At 39.5% G+C, this 18,470-nt stretch overlaps 1 protein-coding gene across 7 annotated transcripts; it reads left to right on the plus strand.

The window, feature by feature from the left end:
* The first annotated feature begins 290 nt into the window (after nucleotides 1-290).
* Nucleotides 291-18,201, plus strand: hipk1b (homeodomain interacting protein kinase 1b). 7 transcript variants are annotated; one of them, XM_067388619.1, is made up of 17 exons: nucleotides 1,046-1,128; nucleotides 4,130-4,192; nucleotides 4,983-5,622; nucleotides 6,776-7,149; nucleotides 7,307-7,430; nucleotides 8,993-9,112; nucleotides 9,228-9,314; nucleotides 9,398-9,582; nucleotides 9,668-10,005; nucleotides 11,100-11,218; nucleotides 11,469-11,603; nucleotides 12,817-12,977; nucleotides 14,364-14,516; nucleotides 14,745-14,888; nucleotides 15,606-15,817; nucleotides 16,008-16,141; nucleotides 16,724-18,201. In XM_067388619.1, the coding sequence occupies exons 2-17, from the start codon at nucleotides 4,188-4,190 to the stop codon at nucleotides 17,117-17,119; spliced, it is 3,327 nt and encodes a 1,108-aa protein (XP_067244720.1). In that variant the 5' UTR covers nucleotides 1,046-1,128; nucleotides 4,130-4,187; the 3' UTR covers nucleotides 17,120-18,201. The 7 variants fall into 7 exon arrangements, with proteins under 7 accessions (XP_067244718.1, XP_067244722.1, XP_067244719.1 ...); XM_067388617.1 differs by lacking the exons at nucleotides 1,046-1,128; nucleotides 4,130-4,192 and adding an exon at nucleotides 291-598 and having other exon boundaries at nucleotides 4,934-5,622; XM_067388621.1 differs by lacking the exons at nucleotides 1,046-1,128; nucleotides 4,130-4,192 and adding an exon at nucleotides 291-598 and having other exon boundaries at nucleotides 4,934-5,622; nucleotides 15,678-15,817.
* The last annotated feature ends 269 nt before the right edge of the window (nucleotides 18,202-18,470 follow it).

Here is an 18,470-nt window from a genome sequence, read left to right on the forward strand (position 1 = left end):
TAAATTGTTACAATTTCTGTGGGGTTAAATAATTTGGTGTATATTGCACACTTACATATGAAAATTATTGTAAATTTCGTTGATGATACATTATAAAAATGACAAATAGTCCATTTACAGTTGACGTAAATGATCCGTGTACGTCAATGACGTGTTTCCAGTAGAAACGGGAAACATGCTGAGCAGCGCATGGTATTTTCCCATCATCAACAGTTGCACAATTGCTAATCTCAGTGCGTGTTACAAAACGTGTAAAGCCGTGTGCGCATGCGCAGTCCTGAGCCTGTGGACAGGAAACCTGACTGAAGCAGCTGATAATCAGGCTTTGGATGTTCCGGGGAGCACAACAGCCTCTTTCTGCCTGGATTTTAATGAGGTTTATTTTTAGTACAAGGACAGAAATCGACGATTTTATGAGCAGTGGCACCGGTCACGCTTGACAGTGACTGATGGAGCTGTATTTTTATACCGATCGCTGTATATTTTCGAGTTAACTGTTGGGCCGGAGGAGCTCTGTAACAATGAAGGCCTAGAATCCAGATCCGAGGGATTTAAAGCTCTCCTCTGTCCCAGACACAAGGATCAACAACACGCTCAGGTATTAATATAGCAATACGCATCCATAATATGTGTGTATATATATCTGCAGAGTGTCTTTAATGACACTAATGTTGACATTTAATGCGTTTGAACGTGCTTTTGTCAAGGGGATTGGATTTGCTGAGCCCTGGTCATTTTCCCAATTATTTTTTTCATTTATTGTGAGTCATTGTGGTACTTTAATTTTAGTTTTGCATTTAATATGTAAAATTGTAACACTAACTTTAACGATTAATTGCTTGTCAGCCGACAGATGATAAAATGTAGCAAACTTACAACGTCTGCAGATTCGAGGATATCGGCAACAATGTCACTAAATTCATCGGCTGCGATATTAATGTTCACATATTAAGGAGCAAATGTAGTGTCTTTTGAGTTAATTTTGTATTTTCTATTTTTATGCTTCGCCACAATAGCGCAGTTTTCTGGAAAAGGGTGGAGTCGTTTGGTGCTTGTAAACATACAGCGGGTTGCTATCACTGTGAAACTCGATTATAAGACAATTTATGACTTGCAACTGTGCAACTCGTGGGTAATCTTCGATATTTCGGTTCTGTTTGGATGTTATTTGATTTAAATGTTTAGATACGATGCTCCCCTGCCTGCAGTAGCTCTCTGTAAATGTGCTTGTGTGAGTCAGGGGATTTCAGCCCAGACAGACTGACAGAAAGAGAGAGAGACCCTCAGTCCAGATTCTTGGTCAGCCAAGTATTTACCAATTAAAAAAAAAAGAAATATATATATATATATATAATTAATAATAATAATAATAATAATAATAATAATAATAATAATAATATCTCTTGTTGAAACCCCTGGGTGTAGGTATTACACAGATATCTAGGATAAAAGTGCATTAGTTTTTCAAGTGGCAACATCTCTATAAAATTATTTAGCGAGTCACAGATTTTTCTCTTTATTTTATTATTACATTAATTCACTACCCCCAAAACAGCTTGTTTTGAGACAATAGCTCAGTACTGAATAAAAAAAAAATAATACATTACACTTGAGAAAAACGAAAACCATGGATTCATAAAGAAAGGAAACCCTACACATTTTTGCACAGGTTGCACATCCCTACCACTTGTCATATCATGTTATGAAACCTAAAGGATTAACAGCATTGCAGGCTCTGTTTTATAATTTTTTTTTGTGCATAATTTTTTGTATGCCTGCTCTGTCATGAATTTAGAAATTGTTTGCAATTTTTAGGTATATTTTAAGTATGTTCCTGTAGTAACCAGCTACACCAGAAAAAAACTAATTATGACTACTGAATTTAATATTAAAATATGGATATTTGATCATCGCTACGATTGTCGCGGTACCAAAATTCCAGTAGTCGGCATACCAGTGAAATTCAATGGTTCTCTACCAATTTCGGTAGCAATTTTTAAAAAAAATATTTAATTATTTGAAAAAAAAAAAAAAATAATAATGTAATAATGTAAAAATAAAAACATGATAATACTTAAAAGTAAATAATGCATATAAACATGTAGCCTTCAAATGTTTATATGTAAACATTCTTTATAAAAATATCAAGTGAAAATTTTGAAATAAAATTAAGGAAAAAGAAAGACGTTAAATAGAACAAGTGGCGGGTCTGTGCATTGTCTTAAGGCCCATTGACACCAAGGACGATAAATATAAAGAGATGCTTCTAAAGATCGTTCTAAATATAAAAGAATAGCAGAGTCCATAACTATAATGGCACATAGAAACAATATATTTAGAATCACTTTCAGAATTATTATTTTTTTCCATCTAATGAACAATAAAAACATTGAAAGCTGTCCAGAATCCATCCTGGAGGACGACAAAAAATGCAGTGCGCTTACAATAAACAGAACAATATCATCCTCTGGTGTGGACGCTAAAATAGTTGTTATATTTATCTTAATAGTTATCATTTTTGGTATGAACGGGTCTTTAGACTGTAAATGCAAACATTTATTTTGACATAAGCTGTGTCTGAAACCGCTCCCTATCCACTATATAGTCCACTATATCGGGTGTCGGCCATTTTGTAGTGGTGTCCGAATTCTGAGTGAACGACTTCATTCCCTACATTCGTTCACTACTTTATACCCACAATTCTCTCTGATTTCGAGTGTACATTCGATGTACACTTGCTGAAGCACTATTTCCCAAAATCCAATTGTTTTTAACCTTTTTTTTTTTTTTTATGAATCACTACTTAAATAAAACCTACTAAAATGTAGGGGGATATTATTATATAGATGAATTTAAAAAAAAATTAAATTATATTAATAAAAATATTATTTTTATTATTAAAATATTATGTAGGCATTAAATCAATTTAATGTGTTTTTACTAACAGCAATGTGTTTTAATAATTTGTGGCACTGTTAACTCATTAAACTTTAAAAGATGATAATTTAGTGGATGATTTAAAAAAAAATTGTTAATCATAGATAGCGTATTCAAACATAACGGTCGCCTGAGGGCGCTCAAAGACCACGTCATCTGTGAAAGTGAGCGTTTCTAACAACTTTATTAAAAAGGATAAATACATGAAATTATATACACTTGTTAATGTGTTTATTTTTGTTTGCAGTATTTTATAGTATTAAATGATTATGAACACAGCATGACAAAAAAATATACATCGATTAAACTACAAAGCTGGCACAGAGGCATGTATGATTACAAAATAAAGTCATTATGATTGTTATTGTTATTAACATTGTTTTATAATGTAAATAACATGTAGGATAAAATAGTTTTATCGTGTGTCGAGCAGTTTCTGAGACCGATATCTCCGACACACAGTGTATACGTCAGCGTCCGAATTCACTCACTTCATTTCGTTCACTCCATACAGATATAGTGCACTCAAATGCCATACACTATATAGGGATTAGTGAATGAGTGAACGAGTGAGTGGTTTCGGACACAGCTATAGTGTCAGATTGTTGTGTCTCATCCGTTGCTATGGTTATATCACAGTTTCGTTTTCAATCATGTATTTAAATAGTGTAAACCTAGAAACTTTGCAACTTACTGAGCAGAATGAAAAACAAAACTTTTATTAAAAATTGGATTTGGGTTATAAACAGAAAGCGTGCAAAGAGCGCTCCCTTTATAATCACTAAAGCTGTCAATCATTTCAGTTCAGCGTAAGGCTGCACAATTAATCAAAATGAAACTGAAATCTCAATTTGGCAAAGACTGACAGCTTGTCAGTGAATCGTGGCTCTGTGATCAGTAGGAAACGCTGCTCCTTCCAAAAGCCAGAGGGCGCTCTTGCACAACTCCAAATAGTAAGATAATCTCGTCAATCTAGGAAATCCCTGTGGGCATCATACTATCTCTGTAGCTGAATAAACAGAAGGTTGAAATGTTTTGATTAAACATGACTAATAGACACACAACTACGACGATATATGGTTTATCGGAGTTCCTTCTCAGATGTTTTCATGATGAAGTATATTTATAATGCAGTGCTAATCAATGTAGATACAATACTATGAAATGTTTTGTGTGCTTTATTCTGTGTAAGAACTAAGAAGCCACATCGTCTCACAGAAGGATGTTATTTCAAACACTCAACTGACATTATGAAGTGAGTTTATTGTATCGCGATTCGTGGATCGATTTTCAGAATGCATTGCGATTCTCTCTCGGATCGATTCTGAGCTTAGTTTTTAACAGCATATGGCACTCGGCTATTTTTTAACCTCAAGCTCAAATGCTCACGAAGAAGAGGGCTCATGCATTTGACTGAGTCTGAGAATGTATTTGCACCTCAGAATGCTTTTATGATGTGAGATTAATGTAAACAGTCCACTGAAAACACCCTTGTAATTCACTTCAACCTTTTCGAACTTTATGAATGATTATTTTATAAAAGGTTCAAGTGGAGTGTGTAAGGAATTGGCTGTTTCTAAAGTGCGCAGTGCCATCTGCTGTTAAAAACTAAGCTCAGGATTGATTGGAGAGAAAATCGCAATGCATTGGGAAAATCTCAGAATGGATTCAGAATAATTTCTCGATTCGCAATGCATCAATTTATTGTCCCATCCCTACTGGTCACATTTTTAAATTTAAACTCTAATCATCACTGTAAAGGTATTGACATTTCACTCGATGGACCTGGAAATAAGTTTGATACCATTCTGAGGTCCCAATTAATTAATTCATTCATTTCAGGTGAATGCTAGATGTGTCAGTATTTATAATAAATATTAAACAGATTTTTGTTTGTGACTGTTCACTCGTGTTGATATCAGTGTTGCCATTTAAAAGTGCTTTTTGTTCTTTCTATTTTCAACAATGCCAAATCTTATTTATTCAATATTCACAGGCATGGCTTCACAGCTGCAGGTTTTCTCCCCTCCATCTGTGTCTTCCAGTGCCTTCTGCAGGGTGAAAAAAATGAAGGTGGAGAGCTGTGCTTGGGATGCTTCCAATGAAGCGTATAGTTCTGTGGGCCAGTACAGCTTCAACCCCGCAGCGGGCCTCCCTTTCGGAGCCTCCGGCCTGGTCTTTCCCCCAGCGTCCCGGGGACAGGTTGTGGTCCGTGCCGCAGACAGCACCGGGAGCCTCCCGCGCGGGTCCAGTCGCAGGACCTCCCACAACACCCACCACTCGGAGTCCCACTCCTCTCGCGGGCACAGGTATGGCGTGAAGAGGAAGAATGAGGAAGTGGAGAGTTCCGGAGGAGGTGGAAGTGGGAGCGGCAGCGTTCAGATTCTAGAGGAGCTCTCAGCTCCTGCCTTCTCTGCACGTACGGGAGGAGCAGGGACCACCGCCCAGTCTATCCCCCACTCGGCCCCCACCACCAAAAGCAGCAGCTCCAACGGGGAAGGGGACTACCAGCTGGTCCAACATGAGATCCTCTGCTCCGTCTCCAACAGCTATGAAGTTCTTGAGTTTCTCGGTCGGGGAACATTTGGGCAGGTGGCCAAGTGCTGGAAAAGAGGAACTAATGAGATTGTGGCCATCAAAATCCTAAAGAACCATCCATCATATGCACGACAGGGCCAGATCGAGGTATGTTATGATGGTGTTTCTGTAGTGGGTTATTATTTGCAATCTTTGGTTGTTACTATTGCTTATCAAGATTTTTATTTTACTGCAAAGACCCTAGTAAGGATGGGAATAACCAGAGGCCCCACGATGCAATGATATCACAAGTCTTAAGCCACAATAAAATATTGCGATTTTAAACGTTTTGCGATTATGCTGAGTTTCGCAATAAAAATACTGCAATATTACATTGTTTTTTGTTTTGTTTGTCTGTTTTTGTTTTTACTGCAAATGTCCCCAAAAGAGAACTTTGTCCACATGTTTTTATCTAGTGAGATTAAGTTCCCAGTCTGTACATTTCAGATCTTTGTCCATCTTCATCCCTTCCTTTCTTGAATTTCAGACATTTTTTTTAATAGAAATTACTAGGGGTGTTACAATACATTGTAATATTGAGATATTGCTAAATAAAAATGCGAATATATATATATATATATATATATATATAATATATATATATATATATATATATAAAAATATGAGTTTGTTTTATCAAAGACTCAGCTTACTGTATTTATAATTCACCCAAAAATATAAATACCCACTCTCATGTCGTTGTTTCAGACCTATACGATTTTTGTTTAACTTCCAAACACAAATGAAGATTTTTTTTTTTTTTATGAAACCTGACCGATTTCAGTCTCTCCATTTAAAGTCAATTCCTCTAAAATTTAAAAGATCCAAAAAATGTCATAAAGGCACTTTATGCAGCAAGTCGTCTTACTCATTCGATCCGATCCATGTGCTTGTGGTACTGACAACAAGACAAATGCATTTTGAACGTTCGCTTTAAAATGTCCAAGGACGTGATGGTGTTGCAGAATGTTAGCCTATTTTCTTTTGCAAAGAGTTACAAGTTTCAGCTTGTAAATCCCCAGATGTTCTCCGAAAGCCCTCTAGGGGGCAGTACAGTAAAATGCTACTTTACATACAACTCACTGCGTGTGCGAGAGAGGCAATAGTGCTGATTTATACGTGAAAATGCGGTCTTTTTTCCACCCCTAGAATACAAAGATTACATTTCTAAGAACGTTGCATATATTTTAAACTAAATTAAGAAGTTGTTTTCCCCTTTTCTTAATTGTGGACACTTAGTTGTCATTGATCCTCCTTCTAGGTGAGCATTTTAAACCGGCTCAGTGCGGAGAATGCTGACGAGTTCAACTTTGTGCGCTCCTACGAGTGTTTCCAACACAAGGGCCACACATGCTTGGTGTTTGAAATGCTGGAGCAGAACCTTTACGACTTCCTGAAGCACAGTAAGTTCAGCCCACTGCCTCTGAGGCACATCCGCCCCATCCTGCAGCAGGTGGCCACCGCCCTGATGAAGCTGAAGAGCCTGGGTCTCATCCATGCTGATCTGAAGCCTGAGAACATCATGCTTGTGGACCCCATCAGACAGCCCTATAGGGTAAAGGTTATCGACTTCGGATCAGCCAGCCACGTCTCCAAAGCCGTCTGCTCGACTTACCTCCAGTCTCGTTACTACAGGTGAGGAGGGATTATCTGCAATCTGTTGTTTAACCATCAGGCGTCCCTGTAGTAGAGATTACCAGATGGAATCCTAAATTAAGTGATGAGAAATACAGCCTATATGCATAGATTATGATATTGAAATGGAGTATTTTTTTCCTCTTTCTGTTCTCAGAGCCCCCGAGATCATCCTTGGTCTGCCATTCTGTGAAGCCATTGACATGTGGTCGCTGGGCTGTGTGATTGCAGAGCTCTTTCTGGGTTGGCCGCTGTATCCAGGAGCTTCAGAATATGACCAGGTCACATAAATTATGTTGTTGTTATTAGGAAAAAAAAATTATTAGTCTGTTAGTTGCAGGAAAATAACTCCAGAGGAAGTGACAAAGTCACACAGTCCACAAGAGACAGATCGTTAACGTCGGGTCCTTTTGGAAATGAGTTAACCTAGATAAATGTGCACTGTTATTAAGCGCATATCCAAATGTTTGTGCGGAGTGTGGAAGATGAAGCATAGCGTGCTTACTGTATGACATGAAGACGCCGGCGCGATCACTTGCATTTTTTTCAGCAGAAACAACATTTTTGGTCATATTGATGAGTATTACATCATTTGAAACTATAAACTATACTTTTGTGTAAACTCACAATAACAAGAAACAGTCAGTACAGTCAGATCAATAATATTGTTGAATATTAAGTGTCCAAAACCAAGCAAGCCAGAGGAACCCAAGCAAGGAACCCAAACTCCATCAAGTGACAGAATGGAGAGGAAAATAAAACTTGCGAGAAACCAGGCTCAGTTGGGTGTGTCATTATGATTCAGGCTGCATCACAAGTCAGAATTCAGATCAGGATCGGTAGCATTCAAATATTCATCCAGTTCCTTTTGCTTGAAGATCGATTCATCACGCTGGTATGGAGCCAAAGTTGGCCATAGGGTCTGTACGGAGGACCTGTCTGGTTCTTGTGGTCTTTGCTGAGGATCTGTGCTGATGGCTGTCGTGTCGACGTGGCCTTCTCAGGGGATTGTCTAGTAGACACGGTCTCTGCTGACATTCAGGGCTGCGTTGTGGTCGTGTCTGATCTGATCTGGATATGGACCGGATCCGGCTGACTATGGTAACTTCGGGATGACGATGAGATAAGACTAAAATTAGCGTAGTTGGCATTCTTCTTACGATGTAACAAGTACATCGGGTGTTCTAGGAAGCCGGTTCTGGTTGACCTAATTTATGCAGCCTAATCATTTAACTGATTTGAATAATAGAAATTGATAATATGTTATGTGTATGCCAGGTTAAAGAGATGTGTTTTTAATCTAAACTGTTTGTCTGCTTTCTGAAGGAGGCGAGGAAGACTATTCCAGAGTATGGGGACTAAATAGGAAAAGGATCTACCGCCTGTAGTTGACTTAGATATTCTAGGTGTTATAAACTGGCCAGAATTTTGAGATCGCAATAGATGTGTAGGACTATAATTTGTTAAGAGCTCGCTCAAGTATTGAGGAGCTAAACCATTTAGGGCTTTGTAAGTAATTAGTAAGGTTTAAAATTTGTGTGATGTTTGTTTAATAGGGAGCCAATGCAGTGTTGACAGAACCAGGCTAATATGGTCATACTACCTTGCTCTAGATGTGTGGTTTATTAAAATTGTAGGGGTAAAAAGTAAATTAAAATTGTGACGGATGTGAAGGGGGAGGAGAATTCATACATGTGTCAGGTTTTCATACGTGACTCATGGTGCAATTAGAGAATTGAGATGTCCTTCAAAATGGCTTGATTTGATTGGTTTTCGGGTCCTTTATGTTTGAATCTTCCCTAGGCTTTGTGCTAGACTTAACCTTTCCTTTTTTCCTCTGCAGATTCGGTACATTTCTCAGACACAGGGATTGCCTCCAGAGTATCTCTTGAGTGCTGGCACAAAGACAAGCCGCTTCTTCAACAGAGGACCAGACTCCAGCTATCCACTGTGGAGGTTAAAGGTCAGCACTCACCGTTTTGTTTTTTCAGGGGGTTAAAACATAACTAACGCCAAATGACAGACCGGTTACTCTTTAGTTAATATTTTACTAAGCTGACACTTCTGTATTTTTCCAGACCCCATCTGAACATGAGTCCGAAATGGGCATCAAGTCCAAAGAAGCGAGAAAATACATCTTCAATTGTTTAGATGACATGATGCAGGTAATTAGAAATGCATGTCTAGCATGGAACAAGTCAATACTAGATGTATTATACTAAATCTTATTTTGTTGATCGGTTTCCAGGTCAATCTGCCTACTCATTTAGAAGGTACAGACATGTTGGCGGAGAAGGCGGACCGACGGGAGTTGATTGACCTGCTGAAGAGGATGCTGAGACTGGACGCTGATAAAAGAATCACGCCCACAAAGACCCTGGCACATCCGTTTGTGACCATGAGCCACTTGCTGAACTTCCCGCACAGCTCTCAGTACGTCCTTTTGAAGAGGACATGTACTAGCTTTTGTTAATTTTGCGAGCAATGTTTTAAATTAGTTGTCATATGATTTTTGCAGTGTGAAGTCATGCTTCCAGAACATGGATATCTGCAAGAGAAGGAACAGTAGCTTTGACAGTGGAAAGGCCCTGTTTGCTGCTAATGCTGTTCCTGGAACTGCAGGAAACCTGACTGTGACCTTCAGCAGCCAGCTTAATCAGCACAGCCAGGTTCCGTCTGCTGGTGGAGCTGTTCCTCTCCTCAACTACCAGCCAGCCCTTTACCAGCAGGCTACCATAAACATCCCAGGCCTGGCCCAACCCAGCATCCCCATGCAGACCCGTCCCACACAGCTGTGTGCTCAGACTGAACCTTTCCAACAAACCCTCATCGTCTGCCCCCCGACCACTATCCAAGGTGAGCTGGAGCAGGGTGCATTATGGGTGTCTAAGCTAGATTCTATGGAAAGTTTAGGCAGCTGACTTGTTGCCTTGCCACCCTATCGGGCTTTCCCTCTTTAAACTGATTTTAGACGGGCTTCTGAGGCAGCATAATGGTTGAATGATCTACAACAAAACAGAGGGAGTCTGTAACTAAGCGAATATTTACAACTGCAATGCTACTTTCTTGCTAGAAAAATTCAGAGGTTAAACAAAAAAACACAAACTGACCACTAAATTTTAACTTTAAGATGCCATCTTTAAACAAATGTTCAGTTTACTTAAAGGGTTAGTTCACCCAAAAATGAAAATGTCATTTATTACTCGCCCTCATGTCGTTCCACACCCGTAAGACCTTCGTTAATCTTCGGAGCACAAATTAAGATTTTTTTTTTTTTGAAATTCGATGGATCAATGAGGCCTGCATAGCCAGCAAAGACATTTCCTCTCTCAAGATCAATAAAGGTACTAAAACATATTTAAATCAGTTCATGTGAGTACAGTGGTTCAATATTAATATTATAAAGCAACGAGAATATTTTTTGGAGTGCCAAAAAACCAAAATAACGGATTATATAGTGATGGCCGATTTCAAAACACTGCTTCAGGAAGCTTCGGAGCGTTATGAATCAGCGTGTTGAATCGGCTGTTCGGAGCACCAAAGTCACGTGATTTCAGCAGTTTGGCGGTTTGACACACGATCCGAATCATGATTCAACACAAAAGATTCATAACGCTCCAAAGCTTCCTGAAGCAGTGTTTTGAAATCGGCCATCACTATATAAGTCGTTATTTTGTTTTTTTTGGCGCACCAAAAATATTCCCGTCACTCTTGTCATTCTCATCAGGGTTCGGAGGGCAGCGTTCACACATTCAAATGAACCGCACTAACGGAGCAATCGCACCAGGGTTCGTTTTAATCGCACCAAACATGACAAGTGTGAACGCCCTCAGAGACGTCGCATTGCAAAATTAAAATGGCTTCTTTTTAGGGTGTTTTTTTTTTTTTTTAACATTTTTATTTGTTGAAATGGTTCCAAACACTAAGATACTCGTTTATTTTTCCCAAAGGGCTTCCATCTTCTAATAAAACCTCTAGCTATCCTGTCAGGATGGATAACAGTGTTCCTGTTGTCCAGCAGAACCAGTCCACACAACCCCTTCAGATTCAGCCCAGCATGCTGACACAGGTAAGACATGCAGCACATCCGTCTCTCTGTGTATAATATCTAACAACTCATCACTGCAACTGCAAATGAATCCAGTTGGAGAGGAAACATCCTTTCTTAAAGTCTGCATGGACACCCGTTCCTCTACTGGCAAGTGCCGGTAAATGGCACGTGAGATCACAGCCTTGTACCCTTGACCTGACTCTGACCTTTTGTCTAATCTTTCCATGCTTTTTGCCCCTTTCCCTCCCATGGTGCCCCTCCTCCATAGGGCTCCTGTACGCCTCTGATGGTGGCCACACTGCACCCCCACACAGCGGGAGTGGCATCCCAGTACCCGCTGCCCCTGGCACTGGGCTGTGGGGCAGGAAGGCCTGCCCTACTGGAGCAGACAGCCACAGTGCTGGTAAAGAGAGACCCACCCAGCGCTCTACCACTAACATCACTTCTCATTGCCCCTCTTTCCAAAATCCTCCTTGAATTCATCTTTCCTTCTGGTTCTCTGTACTTCTTGCCAAACACTCTTTGATCTTACCCTTCTTACTGATATCTTTTCTCTCTCCTTTTTCTGATCTCTCTTTGGTAATTCTGGACCCCCTGTGATCTCGTTGATCTTTACTTGCCCTTTTTTTTTAATTACTTTCTTCTTTTTTCCTTGTCTTTCTGATTGCCTTTTTTTCTTCTCCTGATGTCTGCATTTATTTCTAAATGATTTTTCTATTCTTTCTGATCACTACCCCCATTTCTCTTCCCTCTCAGTCCCTCCCGCATCATTCTTTCTCAGTGCAGGTCTGCTACAGGCATGGGGAGGCATGTGCTGACTCTTCTGTGCTTTGCTTGCAGCTTCTTGTTGTGTGATATATGTTCCTTCTCTGACCTCCCACCCCTCCTTCCCCAGCCCCACCGTCTGTTTGGCCCTCCGTCTTCTCTCAGGGGAGGAAACTGACCTTGTCTACAGCTCAAAAACATCCATGTTCCTCTCCCTCTCATAGCAATGTCTGTCCGCAGGTCCTCTAGTGCTGCCCGTACCAGCATGGCAGATCTTTTGGCCAGTTTTGCTCTGTGGAAACACTCATTGTTTTCTGACTATTTAACAGCCATGATTCTTCCCAACAGGTTGCCGGACTACTGTCTTTCACCCCCCATCTTATTTTTTAACACTTGTGTGCGGTTGTTGCATGCTGTGCTTGTCTTGGCTTTTAAAATCATATGAAATGGCTGTGCTACATCTAAAGCTGCCTTATTTTCCGGGAGAGAATTGCAGAATTTTTTTGCATTGATTATTTCCTTCCTTCGTTCATTTGTTTATTGGGGCGTTCACTTTAATTGTGTGCAGTGATGCCACACTGCGTGTTTCATCAGCATGTTAGATGAGGTTCTTCACCATTCTAGCATGACACACATGATGTATAAATTCAGATTTAAATGGCCATATATGCATCGGAGTCACTCATTGTGTGGTGTAGGCTTGGTCATAGCTGTTTTACCCTCTATTCATTTGCCATTGAAACTTGTTTTTAAATTTGATTGAAAATCAGTGGTACGCTTTGACTTGTTTAAGCTTTTTTTTTTTTTTTTTGTACTAGTGTCATTAAGGCAGATATTTTGTGATCCTTTAGCAGACCTGGCCAGCGGGTACCCAGCAGATCCTCATACCCTCTGCGTGGCAGCAGGTGCCTGGCATGACCATCCACAACTCCAGCCATCAGTCTGTAGTGACCGAATCACCTCTGGAGGCCCTACTGTCTGAGAACTCTACACAGCAAACATCAAGCTGGAGGTAGAGCTACACGATCAATCGTTAAAAGATCATAATCTCAATTCAAAAAAACCACACGGTCTTATTCCTAAATGAGTGATTCAGCTATGTCTTTTAAAACTGCCTCTCTGGCAGTTGTCATGTATAGGTATGACACCGCTTCACAAACAGTCTTTTCAACTACATATTTCTGTTAGAATAATTCAGATTATCACAGAAGTACTGGGCATAAAAGTTTGGATAAGACCTACTGATGTCTACTGTAGTGATCACTTCAAATAAAGATTGTCAATTACAATGTTACACCAGTAGGTGGTGAATTTAAAAAAATGTATTTGTCATTGAATCGTTCTTTGAAGATATGTTCAAAAACAAGGATACGAGTGAAGTCATTGAATCATTCATTGAAACTATATTCTTCCTCCAGTTCGACGGTCATTTACTTTCATATATTTCGGGAGCAGTGAATGAATTTACGCGTTGTAAATCCAACAGATCTGATTATCTAAATTGCTGCACAAACTAACAAGGCATCGCCCATCACGTTATAGATTGACTAATAAGATCATTATAAAGGTGTTTAAACAACAAAACATATTAATTTACACACATTTGAGAATCGTAAGTAAGCAATAGGGTACGAGAGGCTGTGCTGTATCGTGAATAAGTCACAGCTGAAGGGCGTTGTTCCTGCAACCCCTTCAACCGTGACTTATTCATGATACAGCACTAGCCTCGAGTACCTTATTGCTTTTATAAAACGGTTACCACACGATACAAATATTAAAGCTAAAAAGATGCAACTTTCATGAAGTAAACTTATTCCTGAAGTAAAAATTATTCCTTCCGCCGGACAAAATAGTCCCTGACCAGGAACAGCAACAGAAGTTACATTATTACGCCGTTAGATGGCGGCAAAGACTGTCTTTATGAGTGTATCACTCAGAAGCGAAGAATTTTACAATGAAAAGACTGAATTGTTGTGAACAAGAAGCAACTGAGAAACGCTTTGACTAGCTCTGTCAGTCACGGGAAAACCCCTTAACTGTTAAAAGGACAAGATAATACATCTGACTTTTAAGCAGATTTTTTATTATGAACATAGGACTGACCTGAAGGAAAATGCTAAATCTGAATGCAGGTAATAAACTCGCTCACTCGATCTCTTTCTCACAATACTTTTCTACATAATACAGTAAGCTTCAGTGAAAAATATCAATTGAGAACAAACAGTCAGTCATTCAGTGCTATTGTGGCTGCAGGGTGTCAGGTGACAGGCATGACGTGTCGCCATTGAAATAAGGCAATACGTTCTAAAATAAGTCTCCTTAAACTGGGGGCCCAGCTAGAATTGATAAAACATACATGTGAAAAGGTTAATACTGATTGGTTGGTTGTGTCCTGCAGGGCGTCTCAGAGCGGTCAGCACAACGGTGTTGTCCAGCAGAACCCACACATCCTTGGCGGCCTCAGTTCCACTCAATCCCTCAGTCGAGGAACCTCTACGGTCACGCGGTCCCAGAACAAGAGGAGCAGGATCTGTTGCGACACTGGCAGCAGGTATTGGGCCATTTACTTTTGACACTCAGATATTTCAATAGTTTAAATAAAGTGACATTAACAGTAACTTTTGTCATATTGCTTGTAAAGCTTATGCTATATTTAGAAGAAAAATAAGCCAAAACATGATTTAATAAACCATGTAATGCATGTACTTGCATTAGTGTAAGTGTCTACTGTATGTAGGGAGATCTTTAGTTTACCATCTGACTGTTTCTGTATTCACAGCAGTGCTCTGGTGAGCTCTCAGTCGTACAGTGCTATTCTCACTCAGCCCATCATTATCTCCGACACCCCAAGCCCTGCTGTCAGCGTCATCACCATACACAGTGACTCTGATGATGAGGACGAAAGGAAGTTCCACCCTGCTAGGTGAGGTCACTACCTGGTTTTATATATATATATATATAATATACGCACAGTTTTATGAGAAATTTTATATTCATCAAGGACACATTAAATTGATAAAGTTGACTATAAAGACATTTATAATGCTATGATAGATTTCGGTTTTAAATAAAGGCTTTTGTTTTTCTATTGAAAGAATTTTGGAAAGTATCACATCAGTATTAAGCTGTTTTCAACATTAATGATAATAACAGGTTTTTTTTAGCCATAAATCAGCATATTAGAATGATTTCTGAAGGATCTCATGACACTGAAGACCGGAGTAATTCAGCTTTTCCATAACGGGAATAAATAACATATTTTAAAATATATTATAATAGAAAAGTTATTGTAAATTGATTCACAATATTACTGTTTTAGTGTATTTTTGATCAAAATAAATTTGCCTTTGTGAGCAGAAGAGACATTCATTAAAAAAAAATATTACAAAATCTTTTGAACAGCATTTAATACGTTACATGATATACAAATTCTGACAATGTCTTTTACCTCCTTTCACAAACAAAGTAGCTCAATCTAAAACACAGTGAAGTGTTTGTTAAAAACTTTGCTAAATGTGATAAATGTTACCAATGAAAATGTAGTGCTTGTTTTCCCACATTTATTTTCTTTTAATCCATGTGAAAATCCATAGATTTTGAAAAAACAGCATTTTTTTTAATTATTATTATTATTTGACAGCTTTGGCCCCAGCCACAGGACTAATGTGATCAGCTGTCTAACCGTTCATGATTCTGACTCCTCCACCGCCAGTCCTCTAACTCCCAAGCCCCAGAACAGTCATGTGGGTGTCCAGTCCTCACGACTGTCCAAATCCCTGGCAGTGGTGGCTCCATCTGTGAAAGCACAGCCTGTGGAAAGCTCAATATCGGCCAAAATCCCACCTGCTGTAGGTGAGTATCAACTTTGGTTGTGTTTTTTATTCCGTATTGCTTGGTCAACAGCTTTTATAAAAGTATTATTATCATTATTGTTGTTGTTGTTGTTGTTGTTGTTATATTTATTATTTTTTATTATTATTATTATTATTTATTTTTTTTATTTTTTTTTAAATAAAAACTACATTGACTGTGTTTGTTTTAGGTCTTACTCAGAATTACTACATGAAGCCTAAGAGGGCCGCCGTTGCCGCCACAAGGCAGCCGAGCAGCTCAGGAGAGAGCGTCACTGACCCCCAACAGGAGCCCAGCAGATCTCAACCACTTAACCTCAGTCAGGTGACCACATCTCTCAATGCTCAACTTAGCAAGCAGTGCATGCCAGTTAGAAATGTAAAACTCGCCGACGCTAGGGGTGTGAATCGTCACTGGTCTCATAATTTCTGCTGTACACAAAGGAAGATATCTAGAAGAATGTTTGTAACCGAGCAGATCTCGCCCCCCATTGACTGCTATGGTACTCAATATGGAGTGAGATCTGTTTGGTTACAAACATTCTTCCAAATATTTTGTTCAACCGAACAAAGAAATCCATACAGGTTTGGAACCACTTGAGCTGGAGTAAATGATGACAGAATTTTAATTTTTGGGTGAACTATCCCTTTAAAATAGTTTTGCTTATAAAATAGGCTGTTGAACTTAATTTTTGCACTGTATTAAGCAGTACATAAAGTACTAAATAAAAAGCATTTGCTTCATGAAAATGTTTGACATAGTGCATCTAATCCACTTCACCGGTGATAAAGTACGCAAACTCTGTGAAAAGCAGAGACCGCAAGTATCAAATCTTGCCGATCGGTTAAATCTGCCTAATGTACGGTAAGAAACGTGTGCTTCAATTTCCTTTTTTCCTTTTTCCAGACCACTGTCTCCTCATCCCAAGGACCATCTGGTGGCTCCCTGCGTCGACAGCACACGTACCCTCCAGCCTCCGCCCATTACTGTCTCCAGGAGGCCCCCTCGTTCACCAGCACCCCCAGCCTGTACACCTACCCCACCCCCGCATCCCACATGGAGCACCTGCTCGTCCAGGGCTCCTCCCCCTCCATTCATGTCCCGCCCACTAGTCACTATGCAGCCAGTCTTATCCCAAAGGACTCCATTGGGGGTGTGGTCCACAGACTCTCCACCCACTACCAGCAACATTACCCCGCCCATCCTTACGTAACCACGAGCACCAGCACCACTAGAGGAAGCGGGGCGTACAACAGCTATCAGCTCAGCCCGCGGAGGGTCCCTCAGTACCCCTACATATGAGACGCACAGACCGCGTCACCTTTTAACGACCGACAGACCTGCCGTCAACTGCTGCAACTGTTTTTATCTATCCTATTTATGTTTTAGAACGTTGTTAATATTTAGAAATATAATATTTGCATTTGTTCGCGGAGAAATCCAGTGTCTGGTTAGGTAAGTTTATTTTCTTAGCTCAAGGAACGCTGATGTGTTTTTAATTCGCAAGCAATAGCGGAATAATGCTGACATAAAGGAACGGGATCGTGATGGCGTAATATTGTCTGTTCAACTAAAATCCTTACACTAATCCTTGACTTGTTTTATACTCCATTTTGATTCAGTGTCGTGTTTTTGTTGTCGTAGGATCTCTTCGGTTTTTAAATTATGTTTGATTGTGAAGCTGACTGGTTCTCAACCACTTTACTGTTAGGTCAACAAGTGGGTGGAAAGGGGAAAAAAAATGTATGTGCCCTGGTCGTATTATTTAAGTTAGCTCTTTATGTTATTCAAATCAAAGTCCTTGTAGAATCATAGTGTATGTTGTGAGGAATATCAGTGGATAAGAAGTAACATCAACTTCCTGTTTTTTTTTGTTTTTTATGCTAAAATTCTTTAATCGTGTCAATGCTTATGAATTTTCCCTGGAGAAACAAGGTTAGGAAATTTAGCAGAAGAGATGGGATGTCAAAGCCAATGAAAATGTGATGCTACTATGGAAACCATAATCACACACCGGCGAGTGATTTTCTGACATTACGTGTGTTTTTTTTGCAGCGTTTACGAGTAGTCTGCTTTTCAAACTAGAGTACACCAAAAATGTTGCTGACCCTTGATCTCTGTTTGTGGTCTTAGTGACGGACAGCTAATGTGATCCTTGAAATTCTGCTCAAAATGACACTGTGACTGACCCCTGCGGTCCTCTTTGTTCTGGTCTCAATAACATGACGTGCCTTGACATTCTCTCGAACATGTTTGGCTGTGTTTTTGAGTGGAGAACATTTAGCATCAACTAAGAAAGTACTGTACACCATTTTGTAATGTCAAACAATGACAGAAAAAAACACCTCCATTGTAATGCCATCAAATAAACAAACATCAAATCAGTTTTCTATCTGCTTGAATTTTTAAAGGACTGGTTGATTATGATCTTTAGTTAGTGTGATGTTGCTGTTAGAGCATAAACATCTGCAAAGTTCAATGCAAAGGGAGATATTTTCTTTTAAAGAATTCTGTTTAAAGGAACACCACTTTTTTTGAAAATAGGCTCATTTTCCAACTCCCCTAGAGTTAAACAGTTGAGTTTTACCGTTTTCGAATCCATTCAGCCGATCTCCGGTTCTGGCGGTACCACTTTTAACATAGCTTAGCATAG

The sequence above is a fragment of the Chanodichthys erythropterus genome, chromosome 6 (genome assembly GCF_024489055.1).
Source record: "Chanodichthys erythropterus isolate Z2021 chromosome 6, ASM2448905v1, whole genome shotgun sequence".
Taxonomy (NCBI): Eukaryota; Metazoa; Chordata; class Actinopteri; order Cypriniformes; family Xenocyprididae; genus Chanodichthys; species Chanodichthys erythropterus.

Coding starts and splice junctions, on each gene's coding strand:
- hipk1b (XM_067388617.1), top strand. CDS start 4,936: ATGGCTTCACAGCTGCAGGTTTTCTCCCCTCCATCTGTGTCTTCCAGT. Junction 5,623..6,775: donor CACGACAGGGCCAGATCGAG/GTATGTTATGAT, acceptor TCCTCCTTCTAG/GTGAGCATTTTAAACCGGCT. Junction 11,604..12,816: donor AGCAGACAGCCACAGTGCTG/GTAAAGAGAGAC, acceptor GTGATCCTTTAG/CAGACCTGGCCAGCGGGTAC.